A 27,176-nucleotide genomic window follows, 5' to 3' on the forward strand; every position below is an offset into this window, starting at 1 on the left:
TGATGTGCCACCAAGTTGGTTGGGGTGGCTTGTCTCAGCTGCCAGGGTGAGACCTAAGGCACATGTAGTGTGGGTTTCTTGAAACCCTGAACCGGACCAATTTCTAGTATTGCCCTAGACTTTGGAGATAGATGGGCAAAATTAGAATGTTACACCTGACCCCTAGGCTCGATTATGGTACTGCACTGGGTGTCGGGTTGGGCTGTCTTTGATATGTCAATCAGTGAGATCCTTAAAGGGGGTCAAAACCTGGGTATATTGGGACAGTTCGAGAATTCACCTGAGTGGGTGATCATAGTGACAGGATCAGCCCCTTTGTCGGACAAAGTGAATAATCGGGGAATGCACTCTCTCTTATGGAAACCTAAATTGCCGGCAGTGGATTTCAAATGTGTTTGAAATTTGGTTTTGCAAAATATATTTATATAAAGATATACTTATATATTATGGTTTCAAATTATTTGCAAAAGGTTTTAATTCCCAGGATCCATGTGAGTAAAGAGTGTAGCACTGTACCTTGTAGCCGAGGGAGAGGTTCTCTCTTGTTGGGCAGTGTATGATCATTAAGGGCTAAGAGGTTAAGTATAAGACCATTTAGGGTAATACCTGATGGGGCTAATCTTGCATCTGCCCACAGTTCTTGGGTTTTCATAAGGTGGCTGGATCCAAGAACCATTGTGTAAATGTTGGGCCCATTAAGAGCCCATGGTGATGGGCTCAGGGGTTCACTGTGACATACAGTGAATTCGGCCAGGCCTTGTAACAAAGGTTGGGCTGAACTCATGTGGCTGATGTGTAGATCAATGTTAGGGTCCCACGCCATACAAAGAGAGCCAACTGGGCTAGTAGATTAAGAGTAAGTGAGCACATAAGCTTAATGGGCTTAAGGCCCAATTCGGACTGGGCTTAAGTTAGTTAAATTGAAAGGGGGCGAATTCAGCTTTTAAGCTGATTAGGATTAGCTGAAGGATAAGAGAAGTCTTATCCACTTAAGAGTCCAGATCCAAATATCATATTTGGATTAGGAAACTCTCTCCTAATTAGATTAGGAGGTTGATCCAAAGAAGGCTATAAATAAGGGGGCGTATTCCTCAGATATGCACAACAACAAACTGCAGAATTCTTCCCCAGTTCGATCTCCACTTGTGGATCTGATCAAGAAGAGTTGTTGATATTGTTTCTTGGTAGAAGAAACAATTTGAAGTCGTGCTCACCAGCCCTTGCTCGATTTTTGCTGAAGAATTCAGGTTCTTGTTGAAGAACCATCCTACTGATCCTACTTCACAACACATTGTGTCATCTTCAGTGGAAGTGGGTTTTGGTCTTTTCTTTGGGCGTGAACACCTACGTCGGGAGTTACTATTACTTCGTATCAGGTATATCCCTCACTCTCTTTTGTTTTCAGATCTGATTCGGTTTTTTATTCAAGAATGAACCTTGAAAATGTAGCTTTCTAAATTAGGGAATACGATTTCCGGATGGGAAAGAGAAATTTTTGAAAATTCGCCCAACCTTCCTGCAGGGTTCGGCCATCCATATGATGGATCTCCCATCCCTTCAGTTGGTAGAAGTGTTTCAAGAGTTTTTGGAGAACCTTGGAGACTCAAAAATTGTCCCAGAGTCCCGAGTTTTTTTTGCTCAAAAACCAGAACCAACTGGAGAAGGTACACCTCATTCAGATTGAGCACTAAGGAGATAGTTTGGAGCTGGTGCTCGTGTTTTTTTCAAGATATTTTGAACCTAAAAAGAGATTTACAGCCATTGGAAAGCCTTTTGTGAAGGCTGCTAAGAGTAGCTGCAACATCTCTCTTTTCGCCCCAACCCTAGTTTTCTATGGGTATACAATTGTATGTCAAGTGATTTTAGGTCAGTATGTCATATTGTTGTTTACAGCAGTGTTTTAAAAGGCGTGGGAGGCGTACGCCTGGAGGCGGCCTCCAAGCAAGGCGCTCCCAAAACGCCCTGAGGCACATGAAAGAAGCGCCTATACCCTTGAAGCGTGCACAGAGGCGTACACTTCCAAGGAGGCGTATGCTTCTGTTAAGCCTTTGACAAGAGGCTTACAACTCTCATGTGTGGCATTTTAAACATTTAACAGCTTAATTGTTTTAACTTTTTTATGTTCTGATTGGTGGGGCCACGATTATATCATGGCCCCCATTGTATACAATCATTTTTTAAGTGTAAAGAGGGGGGAAAAGCCCTCCTTCAATTCATTTTGCAAACCAAACCATTAGGGCTCGAAAGAGGGAGGTGAACTCTGAAACCCGTGAACAAGTCTCAAGTCTCAACCGGCAACTTCAATCGATCAATTCAGGTATGTGTATTTTTTTTCTTTTCCTTTCTTTGTTTCCTTCTTCTTCTTCTTCTTCTTCATCTTCTTCTTCTTCTTCTTCAACGTCACATACTCAAAATCTCAGATATGGGTGCTTTTATTTTTCTTTTCTTCTTTTTATTTACAATTGCAAACGAAGAAAGAGCAGGACTGCTGGAGTGAACCTGGGCAGCTGTGAGCTTGTGACCTGTGAAATGGCAAAGGGCAAGCATTCTACTCTTGTGAACTGCGAACTTCAACAGTTCGACCATCAAGCTGCAACAGTCAGTTTCAGTTATGCTTTTTATTATTTATTTCGGTAGCTCTGTAATCTGTTCTTCATTTCTTTTTTCTTTTCTTTGTTTATTTGTTTCGTTTCTTCTTCATTTTAGTAGCTCTGTTTTCAGCCTTGAGCTTGAACAGAGCTGCATAAATAAAATGCCACAAAGCCCTGTTCTGTAATCTGTTCTTCCTCATTTCTTTTTCTTTTTCTTTTTCTTTTTCTTTTTCGTTTTTGAACACATTTAGTGGACCGAATAGGCCAAGACCCAACTGCTGGCTGTAGCTTCATCAGTTCAGCCTTCAAATTCAACTCTTCAGACTTCAAGTAACTTGAACTTCTATCAGTCTGTTACTTCTATGATCTATCTATTTTGTCTTCTTTTGATTTATTGATTTTCCTTGCCTCTTGTGTGTGACTAAATAATAATTTGTGAATTGTGATTGTGAATTACTTGAAACTGAATACTTATAGAAAGTAGAAACTAGAAACTTCAAGTGAATGATGGAAATTATAATTTGTGAATTTTAACTCATACTCTTTTTTTTAATTTAATTAGGTGCTGCAATTTGATCACTTCTTTGCTCTCTATTTCATCAAGAACCTAGAATGTCTAGAAAGGATTTTGCTTGGGCATATGTTAAAGAAGAGGATGGGAAAAAAGGCTATATTTATTGTGCATTTTGTAGTAAACTGTACACGGGAGGCATAAACCGATTAAAACATCATTTGGCTAGCACCAAACATGGAATGAGTGAGTGCAAACAATGCCATGAAGAGGTAAGATTAAGATGTCAAAATACACTTACTAAATTTCAAGTTGAGAAAAAGAAGAAGTCTGATTATGTGTCTAGTGTTGAGAGGTTTAATTGTACACCTATGACTCCTCAACAAGGAAGTTGTAAGGCTCCTAATTCTAAATTTGAGGAGTCTATTGTGGGAAGTGGAAGCCAAAGTGGAAGTGGTGTTACACAGTGTATGCCCTTAGCTCCAATCAGAATGATGTACATTATGACATTTATTGTAAATGAATAAAGTACATATTTGATTCATATTATTGTGGTGTGTTTCTCTGTAATACCTTAAACTGGACACTTATAAGACTCGTGTTAGTTTAGAATCTTCACAGCCGTTGGATAGATCTGGGGAGATTTATCTTGCCAAGGCTGACACTGATGTGCCACCAAGTTGGTTGGGTAGATTGTCTCAGCTGCCAGGGTAAGACCTGAGGTACATGCAATGTGGGTTTTCTTGAAACCTTGAACTGGACCAGAATTCCAGTATTGCCATGGACCTTGGAGATAGATGGGCAAAACTGGAATGTTACAACTGACCCCTAGACTCGATTATGATATTACACTAGGTGTCGGATTGGGCTGTCTTTGATATGCCAATCAGTGAGATCCTTAGAGGGGGTCAAAACCTGGGTATGTTGGGACAGTCCGAGACTCAAGGGTTCACTGTCTCCTACAGTGAATTCGGCCAGGCCTTGTAACAGAGGCTGGGATGAACCCATGTGGATGATGTGTAGATCAATGTTTGGGTCCCACGCCATACAAGGATAACCAACTGGGTAGCAGATTGAGGGGCTAGTGAGCAGATAGACTTAAAGGGCCTAAAGCCCAATTTGAACTGGCTTAATAAGACTAATTAAAAGAGGGTGGTTCTGGGATTTAGATCAGCAGATAGGATAAGGGATTATCCCTATCCACTCAAAGAGTCCAGATCCAAATAAAGATTTGGATCAGGAAACTCCTAATTAGATTAGAAAGGTTGATCTTTATCTGCAGATAAGATAAGGGATTATCCTTATCTCTTAAAGAGAGACCAGATCCAAATAAAAGATTTGGATTAGGAAACTCCTAATGAGATTAGGAGTCTTTGGTTTATAGTGCATAGACTGCACTGTCTTCTTGCCGCCCTACTGAATTCCAGAGAGAGACAACACAGTTTGACTGCACTGTCTTCTTTCACTTCTGCTCTTGCCGCCCTACCAGTTCGATCTCCACCAGTGGGAGCGATCAAGAACAGTTCTTGATATTTCCTTTTGGTAGAAAAGGCAATCTGAATTCGTGCTCACCTGCCCTCCATTACATTCTTGCTGAAAAATGTGGTTCTTGCTGAAGAGATATCCTATTGATTCTGCTCCACCTCACACTGTCTCATCTTCAGTGGGAGCAGTCTTTGGTTTTCTCCTTGGGCATGAACACCTTCATTGGGAGTTACTGTTATTCCGTATCAGGTATATCCCTCTACTCCCTTTTGGTTTCAGATCTGATCCAGTTTGGTTTCAAGATTGATCCTTGAAATTGCAGTTTTCTAAAATAGGGAATGTGATTCCCACATGGGAGAAAATTTTTGAAATTTCGCCCAACCTTCCTGCAGGGTTCGGCCATCCATATGATGGATCTCTCATCCCTTCAAGTGGAACTCCACAATCATTTCCACCACAACCGGCAGGCCCAATGGATCAAATCGTTTTAGCTGAGCCATGCCAACAGACATTAAATTCACAATGGAAAAAAGATCAAAAAAAAGATGTTGATAGGGCTATTGGAATATGCTTTTATGCTAATGCTTTACTTTTAATTTAGCAAATAGTCCTTATTTCTGTTGGAAGGGTTAGGATCCATCATATGGATGGCCGAACCATGCTAGATGGCTGGGCGAAATTTCAAAAATTTCCTAATCCTTTTGGGAATCGAATTCCCTATGTTTTGAAAAACTGCATTTTTAAGGATCGATCTTCCACTGAACCAGACCATATTTGAAACCAATCAAAGAAGGAGATTTATACCTGATACAGATACCAAAAATGCAGATCACAAGGTGGAAGTTCACGTCCAAATCAGTCCTAAAACCATCCTCCAGAAAATGGCTGTGTATTCCTGAACTCGGTTCAGCAACACAGTTTTTAGCAAAACTACAACCCAACTGCTTGGATCGAACTGGAGAAGGTGAGCATGAAGTTCCTCTAAATTTTTCTTGCAAAAATCATAAGAAAATCGATCTCTATTAGTCCTTGAAAGCCTAGGTTGTGATAGGGTTTCTTCGAAGACAAAAGAGAAGAAAAGAGAAGAGAGAGTGGTCTTCTAGTCTAGTTCGCCCTCTTCTTTTCTCTCTTTATAGAACATTTCTCCTAATTAAGTTAGGAGATTATCCAAATCTAATTTGGATCTGGACTCTATTAAGAAATAAGCCTTATCCTCTTAAGAGGATGGGTGCTCCATACCCATTTTCAAACCCAGATTCAACCCAGAGCACATGACAAGCTATCATGCAACAGCTTACTTAATTTTATAAATTATGGGCCTTAGGCCCATCAGCTATAAGGCTCACAACCCAAGGGTGTTGCATGGCCAACTTAGGCCTGATTTGTATGGTGTGGAACCCCACAATGACCTCACATAAGTCTACATGGGTTCGGCCAAAACTCTGGGAAAAGGCTTGGCCGAATTCACTACTAAACGCAATGAACACCTGAGCACATCACTATGGGCTCAATATGGGCACAACATTTACACTTAAATGATCCTTGAATTCGGCTATCCTATGAAGACCACAAGGATAATGGACTTAAGTAAGATAAAGCCCATCCGGTAATCAGCCCTTAATAGTCTCTTACACTTAACCTCTCGGCCCATAATGATCAAGCACTGCCCAACAGGAAAGGACCTCTCCCTTGGCAGCAAAGTACAGTGCCACACTCTCTGCTCGGATGGATCCCAGGAATTAAAACCTTTTGCAAACATTTTTCATAAAACATAATATATATATATATCATATAAATATATTTTGCAAAACCAAATCTCAAACACAGTTGAAATCCACTGTCGGCAATTCAGGTTTCCATCAGAGAGAGTGTAAGCCTTATCATTTACTTTGTCCGACAAAGGGGTTGATCCTCTCACTATGATCACCCACTCAGATGAATTCTTAGACTGCCCCAACATACCCGGTTTTTTACCCTCAATGGATCTCAATGATTGGCATATCAAATACAGCCCAATCCAACGTCTAATGCAGTACCATAATCAAGTCTAGGGGTCATGTGTAACTTTTCAGTTTTGCCAATCAATCTCCAAGGTCTAGGGCATAACTGGAAAATGGTTCGGGTTCAGTGTTTCAACCAAACACACACTGCATGTGCTTTGAGTCTAACCCTAGCAGTTGAGACAAGCTGCCCCAACTTCTTTGGCAGCACATCAGTGTCAACCTTGGCAAGATAAACTCCCCAAGTTTATCCAATGGCTGAGACATTTTAAACTAACACAAATCTCATAAGTGTCCAGTTTAAGGGGTAATTTCACAAAAACATACGAATGTCAACATGAAACAATAATGTACTTTTATTCATTTACAATAAATGTATCTATACATCAATCAGATTGGAGCTAAGGGCATATACTGTCTAACAATTTCAAGAGTATGTGTGAGGCAATTGCAAATTTTGGTCCAAGTTATAAGCCTCCATCCATGCATGATTTTGCCACTAGGATCTTGAAAGAAGTGGAGAATATACATGAATTGGTGGAGGAGTATAGGAAATCATGGAAAGACTATGGTTGCACAATTATGTCTGATGAATGGACTGATGCAAAAAACAGGTTCATTATCAATTTTCTTGTAAATAGTCCAAGTGAGACAATGTTTCTAAAATCTATTAATGCATCCAACTCAATTAAAGATGGTGAGCTTCTTTTTAAATATCTTGATGATATTGTTGAAGTAGGAGAGGATAATGTAGTTCAAGTAATCACAAATAACCATTCAAGTTATATGCTCGCTGGAACAAAATTGATTGAAAAGATGACAAATTTGTACTGGACTCCTTGTGTTGCACATAGTATAGGTTTAATGTTACAGTCCATTGGGAAGATGAAAGTTTTTAATGAAACAATTGAGAAGGAAAAGTAGGTCACAAAATTTATTTACCGCCATGAATGGGTTTTAAACTTGATGAGGAGATTCACAAAAATCCATGAGGTTTGTGTCACCCTCAATTGGTGGTTGGATGAAATTGAACATTGGTCACAGAAGTTTGGGCAATCCTGGACCTTTAGGAATTGGAGGAGTGATAAGAGATGAGGATGATACCATTTGTGTGTTGTATTTAGGTATAATAGATAGGGGTGATTCATTTAGGGCAAAGCTTATGGCAGCAACTTTTGGGGTACAAAAATCTAAAGAAATGGGGATTCAAGGTTGGTTATTGAAGGGGATTCAAAGATAGTAGTTGGGTGGCAGAAGAAAGGTAAGGGGATGATTTGGCAATATTGAAATGAAACCAGACGTTTCAAGTGTCTTTCAAGAGATCTGAACATTCAAATAAGATAGGTAAGAAGGCCAGCTAAATTTTTGACAGATCGTTTGGCTAAACAAGGAATTCATACACAGCAAAGGTATTGGGCTCAATTGTAATAAGGTGATGGGTTGTTTGTTTCCAGAACAGGTTTCTCAATTTTCACAACTTCTTGTTATAACCTCTTTTTATTTTAAGTAATTAATAAAGTTTTCCGTGTTCCTGTGAAAAAAATTTAAAAAAAAAAAGTTGAATGGTTTCTGTGAATAGTTTCTCTATTAACCTCCTTTTAATTTCCTTCTTCTGAGATTTAGTTGATGCTTTTTGAAATCAATTTGCATCACTTCTATACCATGTAGAACATTAAGAAATTAATAAATAATATTGTTAATAATTGTATTATTCATTATACACAGTTATAAACTAGAAACAACAAAAAGAAAATTGTAAGAAACTAATGCATAAGTCTACACCAAAGGACTAGATTTGTTCAGAAATCATGTTTTATAAATTGCAAACTCAAACCTTTGAATGGATTTGTAGAGAAGATGGGCCAAATGGCCCATAGACTATTTGTCTTATTTTGTTTCTTTATGTTCTTTGCTGTAATGGACCTCAACTTGGGCCTCTTCTCTTATGTTATGTCTTTTAATTATCTGCCCAACTAAGGGCCTCTCTGTAAATTACTAAATTAAGTTAACGAAATAGGATTAGGGGTGTAAGAGGAGATTATGTTCAAAAATCTCTCTTTGAACCCTTATTGCCACCACCTTCTTCTTCCTCTTCTCTCTTCTTGAAACCTGATTTCTGCTATTCTCAATCAATTTTCTACAACATTTTGAACAGTTTCAAAAGGCAATTTTTCTTCAAGTGTGCCCAAAACCCTAATTAACTAAAGAAATCCGATTGCAGGCCCCACAGGAAGTTTGACCTGGGCGCTCAGTGACTGAAAGACTTCTTGTCGTCATCTTGAAGATCGATTCAAGTTGCTTGGTGTTCTGTGAAGTCTACAAGGTGCAGCTGGGTTTTTTCTATTTCTCCCGAGTCTCGGGTGTGACGCAGTTAACAGATATGACTGCATAGAGGTTGATTCACAACACAATATTTTTTCTATCTTCATTGATTGTTATTTGAAGTTATTAGAGGTTATTTTTGAAGTGTTTTAAGAAGATGGACCCTTCAGAAGTTGACAACAAGCATGTTGCTGAATCCAAACAAGTTCCGGGAGCCTCTGTTGACTCTCTACTAGCTGTCACCACAGTCAAGCTAGATGGAACTAATTATATGGCATTGTCACAATCAACAAAAATTCATATCTGCAATAGAGACAAATGGGGTTATATCTCCGGGAGCAAGAAGGCTCCCTCGGAAGATGATCCATCCTATGAAAAAAGGATGCAAGAAAATTATACTGTAATCGGATTGTTAGTGAACTCAATGCAACCTCAAATTAGTCAACGCAATTTGTGGATGCATTCAGCAAAGGAAATATGGGGCAGTGTTGCTGAACCCTATTCCCAGAAATTAAATGTAGCTAGAGCATACAAGCTAAGGAGTGATTTGAAAATTTTAAGGCAGGGGGAGAAACCTTAGGCTATTTATTTCTTAATATTAAAATCTCTATGGCAAGAAATTGACTTGAAGGAAATTGTAGCCTAGGAAAGCACTAATGATGCTGAGACCTACAGGAAACTTGTTGAGAGAAATAGGGTGTTTGAGTTTTTGACAGGGCTGAATCCCGAATATGACATCACAAAGCAGAATATCTTATCCAAGAATAGTGTTTCATTGTCTCACGCCTATGCCTTGTAAGTAGTGAAAAAAGCAAGAGATTAGTCCAGGTTCAAGGGGCTGGTCTAAATGATCAGTTTGCTAATATGTGGGTGAGACCTAAGGGAATTACAGGAAATCCAGTTGCCTCAAGGAAAAAAGAAATTATTTGTGAGTACTGTAAGAAACCAAAACACACAAAAGACAAGTGTTGGAAATTGCATCCAAAGCTTCTTCCCCTTCGTTTTCAAATTAAGTTTGATAATATGAAGGCAGGGAGTGCCAATATTGCTGCTGGTCCAGATAGTGATAGATGCCTAACTAAAGAGAGGACTACTAGTGAGCAGTTAACAGCTATGAAGGCAGAGTATGAGAAGTTTGGAAGGATGATCAGTCACCTAGAGGGTGTGGCCTCCTCTTCCAACCCTCCGAGAAATTCAACCTCTTCTGTATTTTCTCATTCAGGTATACGAGCTTCTACCAACCATGCAACTATCTCAAGTAGTCGTAGGATCCATTGGATTATTGATTCTGGTGCTTCTAATCATATGACCAGTCTTTCCACCTTGTTTATTTCTTATGATTTGCTTCCTGGCCGTGACAAAATCACCCTAGCCGATGGCTCTCTTGCTCCTATCTCTGGCAAGGGAACCATCAAGGCTACAAACTCTTTGGTACTTCCTTCTGCCCTTCATGTACCCAAACTAAATACAAATTTGTTATTTGTAAGCAACCTAACTAAGTCTTTGAACTGTCGTGTAACTTTTTTTTCCTTCCTACTGTGTTTTTTAGGATCTAGAGTCTCAAAAAATGATTGGGAGTGGCCATGAGGTGAATGGAATATATCTGTTGGACACTCCTGGACAGGGCCATGGACAACCTAGGAAAGCTGCCTTTAGATCTACATCTTCAAAGTCTGTCAGTCGTGTCATGTTATGTCATTTTGGTTTGGGTCATCTTTCATTTTCTTCATTGAGTCATTTATTCCCAAAACTATTCAAGGGAATTAGTTTGTCAAGTCTTCATTGTGAGTCTTCTGAGTTGTCAAAACATGTTATGTAATAAAAGATCTTCTTCTTCATTCCATATTGTGCACTCTAATGTGTGGGGGTCTTACCACTTACCCTCTATGGGCGGTTACAAATATTTTGTCTTGTTCATTGATGATTTTTCACGATATACTTGGATATTTTTTATGAAGTCCCGTGATGAAGTTCCTAGACTTGTGAGGCAATTCTTTGAATTTGTTCTAACCCAATTTGATACCAGAATTAAAATTTTCAAATCCGACAATGCAAAAGAATATTTTAAGAAAAACCTAACACGTTATCTCACTGATTTGGGGGTTATTCACCAAAGCTCCTGTGTTAGGACCCCAGAACATAATAGAGTTGCTAAAAGAAAAAAGCGGCATATTATTGAAGTTGCAAGAAGTATCCTGTTTGCCCCACATGTCCCTACAAGATTTTGGGGTGATGTTGTTCTCACTGCAACCTACCTAATCAACCGTATGCCATCAAGGGTGTTGGGATTTAAGTCTCCTTTCAGTCTTCTTCATCCGAGCAAGGATCTTTTTCCTATTCCACTCCGTGTCTTTGGCTACACTTGCTATTTACATATTCCAAGTATCCAAAGATATAAATTTGAACCAAAAGCCCACAAGTGCATTTTCCTTGGTTATTCCCCCACACAAAAGGGTTATTGTTGTTTTGATCTAAAGACTGGAACTCGGTATGTCTCAATGGATGTCACCTTTGATGAGCTTCTTCTTTTTATGATCCTTCTCAGGAGAGGCATTGTCCAAAGGGGGAGAATTTGTCATAGTTGTTTGCTCTCCCCCTTCCTATCCCAGTTGAGTCTTCTTTTGAGCCTCTTCCTCCTTTAAATGAGTCAAGGGAGGATCAGTCATCTCATTCTCATTCCAATGTTCCTATTCCTCCTCCATTACCTCCTCGTCCTCTTTTTAATCCCAAGTTGTACCAATGGCAGAGAACTAGAAGTGAGCAAATTGTTTCCTCTACACCACATGAGCCTCCTGCACTTCCAGTCACAGAAGAGACAACAGGTACTGATACAGCCACTTTGGAGCCATCCTTCCAAGACCTTGATGTCCCTATTGCTATCAGGAAAGGTAAAAGGAAGTGTATTGCACATTGCATTTCCAAACACCTTTCTTATAGTTTGTTCTCTCCTTCAAATTTTGGTTATCTTTCTTCTGTTGCTTCTAACCCAATACCCAGGTCTGTGTCAAAAGCTCTTACTATTCCAGAATGGAGGGATGCTATGAGAACAGAAATTGATGCCCTACATAAGAATGACACTTGGGAAGTGGTTGATTTGCCTGAAGGGAAGGAACCAGTAAGTTGTAAGTGGGTTTTTACCATCAAATATCATGCTGATGGCACCATTGAAAGGTACAAAGCTAAGCTGGTTGCAAAAGGTTATACACAGACATATGGTATTGACTATCTGGAGACCTTTGCTCCTATTGCAAAGATGACTTCTGTGAGAGTTTTGTTATCTCTAGCTGCACTCTCAGATTGGCCACTTTACCAGTTGGATGTAAAGAATGCATTTCTAAATGGAGAGTTACATGAGGTCTATATGTCTCTTCCTCCAGGGATGTATGAAACAGATATGGAAGGGAAAGTCTAAAAGCTGAACAAATCTCATTATGGACTTAAACAGTCCCCTAGGGCATAGTTTGAAAGGTTTAGGGCTGCCCTTGTTAACTTTGGCTATGTACAAACTCAATATGATCATACCCTCTTTGTGAAGAGGAGAGGCTCTTTGGCAGTATATCTGATTGTGTATGTTGATGATATAGTTGTGACTGGTAATGATGTATCAAGGATTAATGACCTTAAATCTTTCTTTTATATAGAGTTTGAGATCAAAGATCTGGGGGAATTAAGATATTTTCTTAGCATAGAAGTTGTTCGATGTAAGGATGGGATCCTTATCTCTCAACAAAAGTATGTACTTGACTTGCTCACTGAAACAGAGAAGATGGGTGCTAGACCAGTTGCTACTCCTATTGATATGAGTCATAAATTCTCGGCCTCAGATGGAGTATTGTTGAAAGATAAGGGAGTCTTCTAGAGGCTACTTGGGAAATTGCTCTATTTGTGCATGATTCGGCCAGACATTGCATATGCTGTCAACAGCATTAGTCAGTTCATGCATGCTCCCAGGGACACTCACATGACAACAGCAGAACGAATTTTGTGTTATTTGAAGGGTTCTCCTGGAAAGGGAATTATAATTGCTAAGCATGGTCATATGAAACTTGAAGCCAAAACAGATGCTGATTGCGCCGGAAATATCGATGACAGAAGATCTACCTCTGGGTACTGTAGCTTGGTGGCAAGTAATATTGTTTCTTGGAGAAGTAAGAAACAATCAGTTGTTGCCAAATCTTCAGTCGAAGCTGAATAAGAGCCATGGCTCATAAAGTTTCTGAGTAGTTGTGGCTTCGATACTTCATGGAAGAACTGGGTATTGAGCATGATAAGCCATTGATGTTATACTGTGATAATCAGGTTGCCATCAACATTGCTCATTCAAGAAAGAGTGGCTTCTAGAAAAGTTTGTCTAACTTTCATCACTTCTGAAGGACAGTCAGCTAATTTCCTTACCAAGCGCATCCCCAAGGCTAAACTTCAGCATGATACTGGCAAGCTTGGCATGATTGACATCTATGCTCAGCTTGAGGGAAAGTGTAGAGAAGATGGGCCAAATGGCCCATTGACTGTTTGTCTTATTTTGCTTCTTTATGTTCTTTGTTGTAATGGGCCTCAAATTGGGCCTTTTCTCTTATGTTATGTCTTTTAATTATCTGCCCAACTAAGGGTCTCTCTGTAAATTACAAAAATTAAGCTAATGAAATAGGACTAGGGGTGTCAGAGGAGATTATGTTCGAAAATCTCTCCCCTTATTGCCACCACCTTCTTCTTCCTCTTCTCTCTTCTTGAAACCTAATTTCCACTATTCTCTATCAATTTTTTGCAACATTTTGAACAGTCCTTTCTGTTAGACAGTTATGCCCTTCGCTCCAATCAGATTAATGTACCTTTTGACATTTATTGTAAATGAATAAAGTACATAATCGATTCATGTCATTATGGTGTATTTTTATGTAATACCCTTAAACTGGACACTTATGAGACTCGTGTTAGTTTAGAATTTTCACAATCGTTGCATAGATCTAAGGAGATTTATCCAGCCAAGGCTGACACTGATGTGCCACCAAGTTGGTTGGGGTGGCTTGTTTCAGCTGCCAGGGTGAGACCTGAGGTACATGCAGTATGGGTTTTCTTGATACCCTGAACCGGACCAAATTCCAGTGTTGCCCTGTACCTTGGAGATAGATGGGCAAAACTGGAATGTTACACCTAACCCCTAAACTCAATTATGGTACTGCACTTGGTGTCGGATTGGACTGTCTTTGATATGCCAATCAGTGAGATCCTTAGAGAGGGTCAAAACCTGGGTATGTTGGGGCAGTCGGAAATTCACCTGAGTAGGTGATCATAGTGATAGAATCAGCCCCTTTATCGGACAAAGTGAATGATCGAGTAATGCACTCTCTCTGATGGAAACCTAAACTGTTGGCAGCTAATTTCAAACGTTGAAATTTGTTTTTGCAAAATATATTTATATAGAGATATACATATATATTATGGTTTCAAAATATTTGCAAAAGGTTTTAATTCCCGGGATCCATGTGAGTAGAGAGTGCAGTACTGTACCTTGCAGCCGAGGGAGAGGTCCTCTCTTGTCGGACAGTGTTTGATCATTATGGGCTGAGAAATTAAGTGTAAGACCATTGAGGGTAATGCCTGATGGGCTAATCTTGCATCTGCCCACAGTTCTTGGGTTTTCATAAGGTGGTTGGATCCAAGAACCATTTAGTGTAAATGTTGGGCCCATCAAGAGCCCATGGTGATGGACTCAAGGGCTCACTGTGACATACAGTGAATTCGGCCAGACCTTGTAATAAAGGTTGGGCTGAACCCATGTGGCCAATGTGTAGATCAATGTTAAGGTCCCACGCCATACAAAGAGAGCCAACTAAGCAAAAGATTAAAGAGTAAGTGAGCACATAACCTTAATGGGCCTAAGGCCCAATTCGAACTGGGCTTAAGTTAGTTAATTAAAAGGGGGCGAATTCAGTTTTAAAATGTTAGGATTAGTTGAAGGATAAGATAATTCTTATCCATTTAAGAGTCCATATCCAAATATAAGATTTGGATTAGGAAACACTCTCCTAATTAGATTAGAGAATTCTTCCCAGTTATTGCCGCCCCTGCCTAGTTTGATCCCCACTTGTGGATCTGATCAAGAAGTGTTCTTGATATTGCTTCTTGGTAGAAGAAGCAATTTGAAGTCGTGCTCACCAGCCCTTACTTGATTCTTGCTGAAGAATTCAGGTCCTTGCTGAAGAACCATCCTGCTGATCCTGCTTCACTATACACTGTGTCATCTTCAGTGGAGGCAGGTTTTGGTCTTCTCTTTCGGCGTGAACACCTGCGTTGGGAGTTATTGCTACTTCGTATCAGGTATATCCCTCACTTCCTATTGGTTTTATATCTGGTCCGGTTTTGGATTCAAGAACAAACCTTGAAAATGCAGTTTTCTAAATTAGGGAATACAATTCCCGGATGGAAGAGAAACTTTTTGAAATTTCGCCCAACATTCCTGCAGGGTTCGGCCATCCATATGATGGATCTCCCATCCCTTCACTTTCATTTCAAAAGGTTGTTTTTCTTCTGGATTAATTCAGTGAAACTGTGCATGCATGTTTGAGCTTTCATCCTTCTGAACTTTTCTTATTGCAATCTAGGCATTGTTTCAAATTATTTCCAGATAGGGAAATCCTACGGGTACTTGTCTTATAATTGTGGTTGATATGTGAATTAAAATAGGCTAACAATTGCTGGTTCATTTGGTTCAATGAATTGAGATTTTGAAGGAATGGCTGAAGGAGGAGGTAGAAGCTTCAGGGTAACTACTCGGTGGAGGAAAAATCTGAAAATAGAGGCAAAGGATTTTTTTTATTTGAGTTAAGGATTAAGGGTCAACCAAGCTTAAAGATAAGGGAGTCGAAGATGGCAACCATGTTGTTGGAAAGGTTGAACACAATAGATTGCGTTAAGGATTTCATCTCTGATGCAGCCACAAAGGGGAAGCACATTATATGGAAGGAAAAACTTATAGAAAATGGAAGGTATGTAATAGAATGTAGAAGGAATGCAAAAGGTTATTACAAAGTCCTCTCAGAAGTTTTTGCAGAAAAGAAAAAACAGATAGTCTGCTTTCCACAAGGCAGAGGTAGCAAAGGCTGGCAAGATGTCACTTTAGTCTTGAAGGTTTTTTTGGCCTCAAGAAAAGAAAACGCTAAGGAAACTATGGGAGAGACCAAAAAGTTTTCAAGGGAGAGGAACTTACTAAGAATGAGTTTAGCAGTGATACTTGGGGGAAGAATATGGTACCGATAGCACACTGCCTTAGTAAACCAACTATGACTGTAAATATAAAGAAAGAACACTGGACCTGGAAATGGGTATTGACTGCTAAAGAACCGATCCAAGAGTGGAAAAAAGTGGCTGATTTGTTGATACGAAAGTTGTGTCATAAGCAGTTGTTTGTGTTAACTCCTTTTGACAAGTGCAAGGCTATGCTTGACCTCTGTGAAAATAGAGAACTTGTAGCAATGCATATACAAGATGCTCTAGGGACTTTTACATTGTTCAAATGGTCGCCTGGTTCTAACTCTAAGTCCTTATCCGTTGAAGAAGAAGAAATGGTCTGTTTGATTGGTCTCCCTTTCTACCTCTGGAACCACGAAGTAGAGGAATCCATTGCAATTGTCTATGGAAGATGAAGTAATAGTCCATTTGATTGGTCTCCCTACCTGCCTCACAGATAGACGAGGGTGCAGCAAAGACTTCAAACGGGATGGAAGATGCACAAAATTCTCCTCTTGCTACAAATGAGGACCTTCCCTCGGCTCAGTTGGTTCACCATATTGGTTTTGAAGGGCAGATCTCCACTACACCGTTATGTACAGAAACTCCAAAAAGGGGAAATCCCCTAAGGCCGATTTGGTTGTCAAGTTTAACAAAGAAATAATCAAACCTGGTATAGTCCAATCTACAAACTCAGGGATCCCTATTCTTGGCTATGCGCCTTTAGTTCCCTCCGACCCAAGTACTCTTGTCCATTCAATTTTTGGTACTAATTTCGATTCTTTGCCTGAAACAGGTACTCCAACATCCCAGGAGGAAAGAACAGTCAATAAAGGGAGGGGTGAAGACCTTTGGGGTGAAGAAGGGGAGAGAGTGTTAGACCTTAAGAGAAAAGAGGAAGAGGAACTAGAAAGGATTTGGAACTAGATTTGTGCCCTCTTGGAGGAATATAAGCAAAAGGAAGAGTGTTGCTTAGATGCATATCTAGAGAAGTGTGATTCTTCTTGTAAGTTATAGGATAGTGAAAAGGTAACAAATGTGGAAGTAATTTCTAGGACAGGAAGAGTAAAGAAAGGAAAAAACAAAAAACAAAAAGATTAGAAGTGGAGAGATTAAATTCAAACATTAAAGGGGATATTAAATTTAGTGGGAAAGGGCAGAAAAGGAAAGCACCTAAACAGTGATTTGAGGGGCAACTGGGGTGGGTTTATCCTTATCATTTAAACAATGAAAGTTATCAATTAGAATATAAGGGGGCTCACGAGTGCTAAGAAAATAAGAAGTATGAATGACATATTACGAAAAGAAAATCTTAATGTTGTGATGCTACAGAAAACTAAACTACCAGGCCTAGACAGAAGATGGGCAAGGAGTGTATGGAAATCACGAGGTGTGAGCTGGATTTCAGCTCCCACTTGGGGTGCTTCTGGGGAATAGTAACCTTTTGGAAAGAAGATATGGTGGAAGTTTTGGAGGAATTATAGAGGTGTAAAACGGGTCGTGCCACCCTCCCCAGGGATAATTTGGGAGGTCGGCCCAGCACGGCCCACGGCCCAAGCCCGTGTCGTGCCACGGGCCTAGGTCGTGCCAGGTTGGACCACAGGCTAAGCCTTGGGCGTGGGCCGAACCGGGCCAAACTAGTTTTTTTTTTGACATTTTTTATTTTTTTATTTCTTTGCTAAGTATAAAATATTTAACTTTCCTTTGGGAACTATTTGAAAAAATAATAAATCTAACAAAGAAATGAAAAAAATAATTAACCAAATAAGAAGTCAAAGAAACAAAAACTCAAAGTGAATAACAAATTGGAAGAAAAATAAGAATTTTATTTCATTTAAATTTGAATGATACAAAGCATAAAATGGTTGGATGAATGAAATACAAAAATTGGAAAATGAATAAATTAATAAAATATAAAAAATACAATATAGTTACAAATTGAAAATAAAAAATTACATTGTTAAAAATATCAAATAAATTAAATAAAATTAAAACAAAATTTACTATAATTTGAAAAATGCTAATACAACTATTAAGTATACAAAAAATATTGGCTTCATCATTTTCTCCTACTATTCTAGACTTTGCTCATCGGCTTTAGGTGAAACATCAGGTGTAGTGTCATGCCCTCCTTTGTCTTGTAATCTATCTTCAGCATCCAACTAAACTTTAAAGCAGATGCACATCTCTATACTTTCATCATTCATACAGCTTCTCCTGTCATCCAACACCTTAGTACCTGCACTAAAACAAGACTTCGTTGGAACTGTAAACACCGAAGAGGTTAGTAGATCACGTGTCATGGCGACGAGAACTAGATAATTTTTTACATTTTCACTCCACCAGGCTAAAATATCAAAATTATTTGTTCCCTCTGAGGTGAAGGAAGAATCACCTAAAATAGAAAAATTTTGTTTGTAAATAAAAATTAAGTTCAGTAAATGAACTTATTACTTATTAAATAAAAAAGTTTTTCTCTTCGACTACTGGACTCAAGTTGAGAAGTGGAAGATGCAACTATACAAGTTGTGAACTTTTATTATTCCCTGTTACTTCAGAATCATATAAACTACACATTTCAAATAATAAACAATTAATTTCTTTTTTATTTTCAATTTCAATATTCATATTTTCACAATATGTGTCAAGTAAAATATCTAAACCATCTTTCCTAATCCTAGGATCTAATATTGTAGCTAAGCAATAAAGAGGAGAAATGTTCTCCCAATATTTTTTAAATTTATTTTCCATTATTTCAACAAGCCCATAGGCCGTATTGTGTCGGCCTGTGACAGGCCATGCCGTGTGTCGTGCCAGCTTGTGGACCCAGAACCCCAGGCCTAGCATGGCCCGGACCACCGTGTCGGGCCTGGCACGGCATGATTTACACCTCTAAGGAATTGATAGGCAATTTTTCAATCTCTCTTTAATTTAGAAACTTGGATGATGGAGCAGTGTGGGTTTTAACCAATGTTTATGGGCCAAACAATTATAGAAAGATAAATGAGTTATGGAATGAGCTTTACACAATTCAGGAATTGTGGGAGGGACCGTGGTGTTTGGGTGGGGATTTTAATGTAATTAGATTTACAAGGGAATCAAATAATCCTTAACTGACTGGACAGATTTATAGGGGAATCAAATAAAGTTCAATAACTTTATCACATGGTCTAATTTTCAAGAAAACCCAACCTGCTCCAAACTGGACAGGTTTCTTTTCAATGAAGGATGAGAGTATCTGTGGAGCGGTCTAGTGTCAAAAGCCCTACCTAGAGTTACCTCGGATCATTTCCCTATTATGCTAGGTCAAGAACTTTTAGGTGGTGGACTTAGGCCTTTTTAGATTTGAGAATATGTGGTTGACATACCTGGACTTTGTATGGAAGATCAAAGAATGGTGGCAGGAGTTGAGGGGTGTGAAATGGAAAGGAGTATAGTTTCACAAGAAACTAAAAATGTTGAAGGCCAAAACAAAAGAATGAAATAGAGATCATTAAAGGAGATTAGAGGAGCGAAAATCCACCTTACTTTCCTACACTGAGTAACTAGAGGAGAAAGAATCCCACAGAACCATGAATGAAAAGGAGAGAGAGTTGAGGTGGAAGTTGAAAAAAGAGCTAGAAGAAGCCCTCCATAGAGAGGAAATTTCCTGGAGGCAAAAGTCTAGGCATAAGTGGATTAAGGAAGGTTATGGAAATGCCAAATATTTTCATGCAATAGCTAATGGGAGAAGGAGAAAAAAAATTGTGGCTAATTTAGAGATAGACAAAGAAGTGATTCACTGTCAAGAAGAGATAGCAAGGCTTTTGGTGGGCCATTTCAAGTCACTTTTGAAAACCTCTTCTGTCTCAAGAGAGATTGGAAGGTTTAGATTGGCCTAGGTTGGAGGAGAACTACTTGAGATGGTTAGAAAGAGATTTTGAGGAAGAGGAAATAAAACAAGCAGTCTTTTCCATGGATAAATCAAAAGCCCCAAGACCAGATGGTTTCACATTGGCATTCTATTAGGATTGTTGGGAAATGGTTAAGGAGGACTTGTTTATAGTACTCAAGGAATTTGGAAAAAGACATATAATCAGCCCTAGAGTTAATGCCACTTTCCTATCCCTTATTCCTAAAAAGATTGATGCTAAGCAACCTAAAGACTATAGGCCCATTAGTTTGGAGACTAGTATTTATAAAATTCTGGCAAAGGTGCTTTCTTTGAGGATCAAAAGGGTTTTACCCTCCCTCATTAGCATGCTCAAAGAGCCTTTGTACAAGGCAAACAAATTACTGATCAAATCCTAATAGCAAATGAGTGTGTAGAGGACATGAGGAAATATGGGAGATAGGTTTTGCATATAAATTGGACCTTGTGAAGGTGTATGATTTGGTGGACTGGAGCTTCCTCTTAGAGGTACTTAGGATCTTTAGCTTTGGGGAAAGATGGTGCAACTAGATATCTGGATGTCTCACTTCGGCTCATTATTTTGTGCTAGTCAATGGTGTAGTAAAAGACTCTTTTCCAGCCTATAGGGGTTTAAGACAAGGTGATGATCCACTATCCCCTTTCCTTTTTACTTTGGTGGCGGATGTGCTCAGTAGATGAATTTCCAAAGTAGTTAGAGAGGAGGTAATAAGTGGCTGGAAAATTGGTAGAAATAGTATTTTAGCGACCCACCTTCAATTTGCTGATTATATTATCATATTTTGTGAGGGAAGCAATTTGAGGTTAGTGAGTAACCTTAAGGATCTAATAATTGGTTTTGAAAGTGTCTCCAACCTTAATGTCAACTTTGAAAAGAGTTGTGTGGTAGGTATTCATCTGGAGGATAGTGAGGTTGAGTCCATTGCAGCCTACTTGGGATGCTTTGTTGCCTCTTGGACCTTGACTTATTTAGGTTTACCTTTGGGTGGGAATCCTAAGGAAAGTAGCTTCTAGAATCCAGTTGTGGAGAAATTTGAAAAAATATTGGCAACATGGAAAAAGAACTACATCTCCTCGAGGGGAAGGGTAACTTTGATCAGGGCCACACTTACCAATCTCTCAATGTACTTCCTTTCTATTTTTAGGATCCCCTCTAGGGAGGCTAGAAAATTGGAAAATTCAATGAGGGATTTTCTATGGGAACCATGGGGTGAAAAAAAAGATCATTTAATTAGTTGGGAGATAGTCAAAGTAAAGAGCGAGGGGCTAGGTTTAAGGAATTTGGTTCTTAAAAATGAAGCCTTGTTGCGAAAGAGGCTGTGGAGATGGCTGATGGAGAGAGAGAGAGAGAGTTTGTGCAATAGGGTGGTGGGTAGCACTCATGGTTGTTCTAATTCAGGCTGGGAAAGTATCTTATCGGGCTACCTATCATCACCTTCAAAGGCAATACATGGCATTCCTCCCAAATTTCTACAATGTGTAAGGCATGATGCTTGTGTGGGCAATCTTGTTCTTTTTTGGGAAGATACTTGGGTGGGGTAACTTGCCTCTCAAAGACCTTTTCACCTCTCTTTACTCTCTTTCCCTTTATAAAAAGGATCTTATTTCCTCGTTCTTCTCCCCTTCAGCCCTCCCTCTTTCTTTGAACTAGGACTTCAGATTTCGCAAAGGTTTACGGAAAGCTGAACTTCCTTGTGACACTGAGTTGCTTTCTCTTCTTGGTAATGTTTGTTTGGACCCTTCTTCTTCTAATAAGAGAGTGTGAGCCCTTGCTTTCCAAGGCTCTTTTTCTGTGCTTGTTTTTCCAAATCCCTGGGTCTTTCCCTATGTGAGAAGTTTAGACCAAGCCTATACCCCTTAAAATAGTTATCTTTTGCTGGAAGGTGTACCATAGTAAGATTAACACTTTGGAAAACTTGCAAAAGAAAAGAGTCTTCTTTGTGTCTATCCCCGAACCGGTGTATATTGTGCAAAACCCATAGTGAGGGCTGCTACCATTTAACATATTTTCCAACCCCGTTGTTGCAACTCTGTGGGATTGCATTTCTGATTTGTTTGGTTGCAGGTGGATTTTGCCATTAAAAGTAAAATTGTTGTTTAGCTCATCTACCTTTGTTTGGCCAACAAAAGAAAGGGAAATGCATGTGGAGATGCATTAAGCAGCTACGTTGTGGACTATTTGGGAAGAAATGAATTCTAGAATCTTTCTTAACAAGGAGAGAACAACCCTTCCAGCAATGAAGGAATGTATATTAACCATAGTTGTCAAGGCGACAAGGCGCCCTTGGAGGCTCACCTTGCCCAGTCACCTAGCAGTTCTGTATATTGTCTTATAAAATACTTTTATATTGTTACGTTTTTGAGATTATAATTATAAAATAGACATTATTAAACAAAAATAATCATTTTTTGTGTTTATAAACTATTTTCTTTTTATTATTTTCTTATTTGTTAGGGTTTAATCAACACAAACATTGCTAAATGCTGTATTGAACCCTCAGATTTCAAAACCTGAACCAATAAGGAAGAACATAAAATACTAATTTACCTTCTTCTTCTAGGGGTTCAGCCCCTATTTCTTTTCCTATAATATAAATAGGGGTAGAACCCCTATATTTTTTTATTTTCTATACTTTAACATGAAGTTTATACTTTTCTTATGAAAATTATGGATATTTATTAAGGAAATATGATTATGGAACCTAGGGAACTACCCTAAGATACATGTTTTTACTTAAATCCATCGCCTAGGTGATGCCTAGGCACCAGCCTAGGTGACAAGGCACCCCCCTATCGCCTAGCCTCGCCTTGGCGCCTTGAAAACTATGATATTAACTAGAGTTATACACTGGTTGAGAACCCTAGACTCCTTTACTCCTTTTTTCATTTGATGACTTTTGGAGAAGCTGGGCTGTAATAGCTAACATGTCTTCTCACAAAAATAAATCTGCAGCATTTTGGGTACTTCCTCCAGAAGGTTTTATTAAACTGAATTTTGACGGAAGTAACCAAGGCAATCAAGGTTTGTCAAGGATTGGAGGAGCCTTGAGAACTAAGGATAGCAATATCTTATCTCTGTTTTCAGGCCAGGTGGGAGTAGGTGATTCTACAAGGGCTGAGTTGTTGGCTACTGTACAAGGAATTCAGATTGCCAACCAACTTGGGATAGAGAAATTACTGATTGAAGGAGATTCTAAGGTGATTGTGGATTTGCTGCAGAGCCCTGATTCAGTTACTTGGAGCAATAGGGATCTTATGAAAAAAAAAAATTAAATGGTTAACAGGAGACATGATAATTAGAGTCCAATGAGGGGTAGGTCAGCAAATGCTTTCGCTGGCTTTCTTGCCAAACAAGGGGTATCTAGGGAAGAACTATTTTGGGCAAGTTTGTAATTTTTTCTGGTTTTTTTCTTGTTTCACTGCAATATCTAGGAGGTTGCACCTCACGCCTCCAAGGGATGCTTGTAACAGCCTATATTCTCTGATTAATGAAACTATAGTTCAATTATCAAAAAGAAAACATAAATGACATAGCTATTTAACCCACCAACTCATCAATTTGCTCATTCAATAAAATGAATTCATTTCAAACTTCCAATAACATATTTGTACAATCATATGCACATGTTAGAAGTGACCCATCATCCTTTTATCTCCAATTAGATTATTTTTTACTTTTACTTGTGTATTTCTTAAATAATGTTAATTATAGTATCACATGACCTTGCACCCAATCAATTGACCCATGACCTAGTCCCTTTATATGTCAAAGGATATGGGTCTCTTAGCATGGTTATAGAATGAAAATATTTAAAAAATACTAGAATCAATATGAAGGATGAAAGGCATCATAGAAATGACATATAATAATAACAAACTAATGGCACCATAGGCATGCTGAGTTGCACTAGAGCATAACAAATGCCTGTATCAAATTCATTTATTATTAACTAAACCACAATATCATTCAAAAGAAGGCTAGAAACAGAAGTGGCAAAATAGTTATCAAGAAACATGTTACAATGCATAGAGAGAGAGAGAGAGAAATGTTCTAAAATTCTGTTTCCACCAGGCCTATTTCTAACACTTTTTGCAGATAACACACATTGTTTTGAAAATTAATAACTTGTAAATTTCAATCACAATTTCAAACTAGTCACAAAACCAGTTCTATAAGATTTTTCATCTATTTCAAATTGTCCCTGACTACTACTTCTGGTTCCATACTTGTGGTCATACAAAACAATTCCCAAATTTGGGTCCAAGTCAATTTCTATAGGCTATTATTGTGGTCATAGTCATAATTGGCATTCTGTTTGGATGTCTGACTTCTATTTTTCTTCTATTTGGAGAATAGTGTTGCCATGTGTCTTTTTGGATATTTATGACTCTCTCAACTCAACTCAATTGAACTAAGTGTTTTCCCCACTATATGGACTGGCTACAGGAATACAGATTTCTCATTCCACCCTGTTCAGTGCCATAAGCAAATTAGGAAAAGGAGAAAATCAATAGCAATAAATACTATTCTCATACCCATATAGAAGTTGGAACTGACCTTGGCAGTGTTGAAAGCAACATTCTTACAGTCTGGTAATATACTCACTGACCAAGGTGGTAAAGTATATACCCGACCGAAGAATTTTACAGTAGCTGCCTTCCGTTCATCAATATTTGCAAGAAAAGCTGAGCACCTGATCTCCTTTCCTGATTGATTTAAGTGTAGACCCTCATACTGATGATAAACATGTGCCTGAAAATGAGTACACCTACGGTAATAAATGATACATTAAAAAGGAAAAAATAGAAGAATACACAATCTGAAAGGAGAATACTATTGTTTGCAATGAAGTACCGGAAATGAACCAAAATATTTTCTAGATGAAGTCCTTCACTTAAACAAACACAAGAATAAGTAATTAAAGGCCCATACCAATGAGGCCCACTAATAGAAACAATTCTGATAACAAAATAAATAAAAGGAATGACAAATAAGGCCCATCTGGCCCAGTATCTCTACAAGAATAATGTGTGATAAAGATTTGTTTTTTTTAACAATCATAAAGATTTTGTAATTTAACCTTTGATTAATGTAAACGTGATCTTAAGATACATCACTTGCTAAGAGCTCTGTACTAGGCTCCTACTTTTTAAATTCAGGTTTGGAGGGAAGATACCCCTCCATTACAATATAAAGTTTTCACATCAAAAATATTTCAAGAGATCTGTTGGCTAGAATATCTTCGTTCACCAGTTCAGCAGACTAAATTCTTATTCATACAACATTGCTCTCTTTTTCCTCTCATCTTCCTTTTACTTCTACCACTGGAAGCACATCAATAACATGGTATCAAAGCGGGTTTCCATGTTCCAATTAACACAATTTGCTGCTTTCTAGTATTTCCCAGCTGCTTCTCTTCTCTGGTTTGGAAACAAATGAAGAACAGATATCCGATCACCTCCCCCTATTTCCTTGTATGTTTTTCTTTCTTCCCTCAAATAATCTGATAAAGAAGTGATGGATACCCTCTAATTGCTAATATGCAAAGAAAGAATAGAATCATTATGATTAATGGTCTCTTTGTGAGGTTAAATAAGACATGATTATGCAGTTCATAAGGCATACTAGTGCTGGTCAACCTGATTTTCTATGAGAACTATGACTTGCTATGATGTAATCTTATAGTTTGTGCTGTTGTTGCTGTATTGGAGCATGATATCACTGTTGAACATGTTGGACAGTACTATCTTATGCTGAAATAGAAAGTTTAATGCCTATTCCGATTGTGACACAATGTAATCTTGGTTCATTTTTTGTGATTATTTTTTGGTTAAAAAGTGACTGAAAAATGGATTCCAAGTCTGCTGTTGTGCTGTCACCAGACTTTCTACCCTTAAGAGAGATTTTGGCCAACGTATGGTCATGCTTGACAACACACTCCTAGTAAGAGTGATTCTCATTGATAAGCATACCTATACTTCCACCTTGCCAATAGTTTCTCTGATCCTCTATGACCAGAAAATCTATGTATTTGCAAATGCAACCTTATGTGATACTTATTAGCGATAAGTCTTCCTTTGAACATCTCTCTTGATGTTGGCTATTCTTTTAAAGGTACCTTCCTGTATTTCTTTCTCATCTTTCTCCTTATTAGAAATGAAGAAAATATTGAATAGCTATCATATACCGAAAAGAATACAAGATTAACAATGAAAAAGAAACCTCTTGTAATGGAGGATGACATTTTTTATTTCAAACTAAATTGATAAAACTCAAAATCCAACAATGGAAGATCATATTTATCCAAATAGAATCCGATACATAACAATGAGGTCACTCAATTAAGAAGGAATTATAGTTTGACTAAAACCTCCTGCTTTGGTCCCAATTTTATATATTGGGGTGAGTCATCAACAGCAACTAAAGCAGGTTCACAGAGTTTTATGGCTGCATGCAGATCCTTCAAATGCCCCCACTTAGGTTGGCTTAGCAGGCCTAAAGAGAAGAGGACACACAATTAAGTTTAACAGACACTCAATCGGCGTATTAACATCAAAGTTGATCCAAAGAAGTTCCCAGATGAAACAATGGTTGCCAACTTTCACCTTAGAAATTAAAAAGAAGAATAGTTTTATCTACCATACTCTTTCAACATAGAAATAGTTTCACCTACCATATTCATCAATTGGAGCATCATAATCATAACTAGTTATATAGAATGGACCCCCAGATGTTCGTCCAAAGTTCGTGCCCCCAAAGTACTGCAATTATTGAGACAAGAAACAGATATGCATTAAGTTTGTATTTTTCCAATCAATAAGAAAAACTTTGTTAGAACCTGTGTTGTGTGCACTCTCCTTGATGGACAAACAAGAAAAGGGCCTCAACCAAAGAGTCTATTAAAGATTATGGATGACTCCATATAACTGTGTTAAGTCCTTAATTTTTCTGGACTGGGAGCATGTTATTAAGCTACTCCCAATCACAGCTTCAAAAGAGAGAGAGAATAGCAGGCCCTAAGTTAATTGGGTTTATTTGTAATGCAATAAGCACTTAATGGGCCTGCAGTAGAGCCCATTTAATGGGACAGAAGGCCCTAAAAATTAAATTTATGTTAATTAGTAATTTT

The 27,176-nt window shown here is 38.4% G+C and overlaps 1 protein-coding gene across 6 annotated transcripts in view; it reads right to left on the reverse strand.

The window, feature by feature from the left end:
- Positions 1 to 27,176, reverse strand: part of BGAL9 (beta galactosidase 9) — a 162,676-nt gene that overhangs the window by 100,497 nt on the left and 35,003 nt on the right. For 5 of the 6 annotated variants that reach the window (XM_010275742.2, XM_088901849.1, XM_088901851.1 and 2 more), the window contains exons 9-11: positions 26,721 to 26,808; positions 26,418 to 26,542; positions 24,605 to 24,799 (exon numbers count right to left, since the gene is read on the reverse strand). In XM_010275742.2, coding sequence (XP_010274044.1) covers positions 24,605 to 24,799; positions 26,418 to 26,542; positions 26,721 to 26,808 — 408 coding nt within the window. The remainder of the gene's footprint in view (positions 1 to 24,604; positions 24,800 to 26,417; positions 26,543 to 26,720; positions 26,809 to 27,176) is intronic. The other variant, XM_010275743.2, reaches the window with a different exon arrangement.

This window comes from Nelumbo nucifera, chromosome 3 (assembly GCF_055504915.1).
Source record: "Nelumbo nucifera cultivar China Antique chromosome 3, China Antique-T2T, whole genome shotgun sequence".
Lineage (NCBI taxonomy): Eukaryota > Viridiplantae > Streptophyta > Magnoliopsida > Proteales > Nelumbonaceae > Nelumbo > Nelumbo nucifera.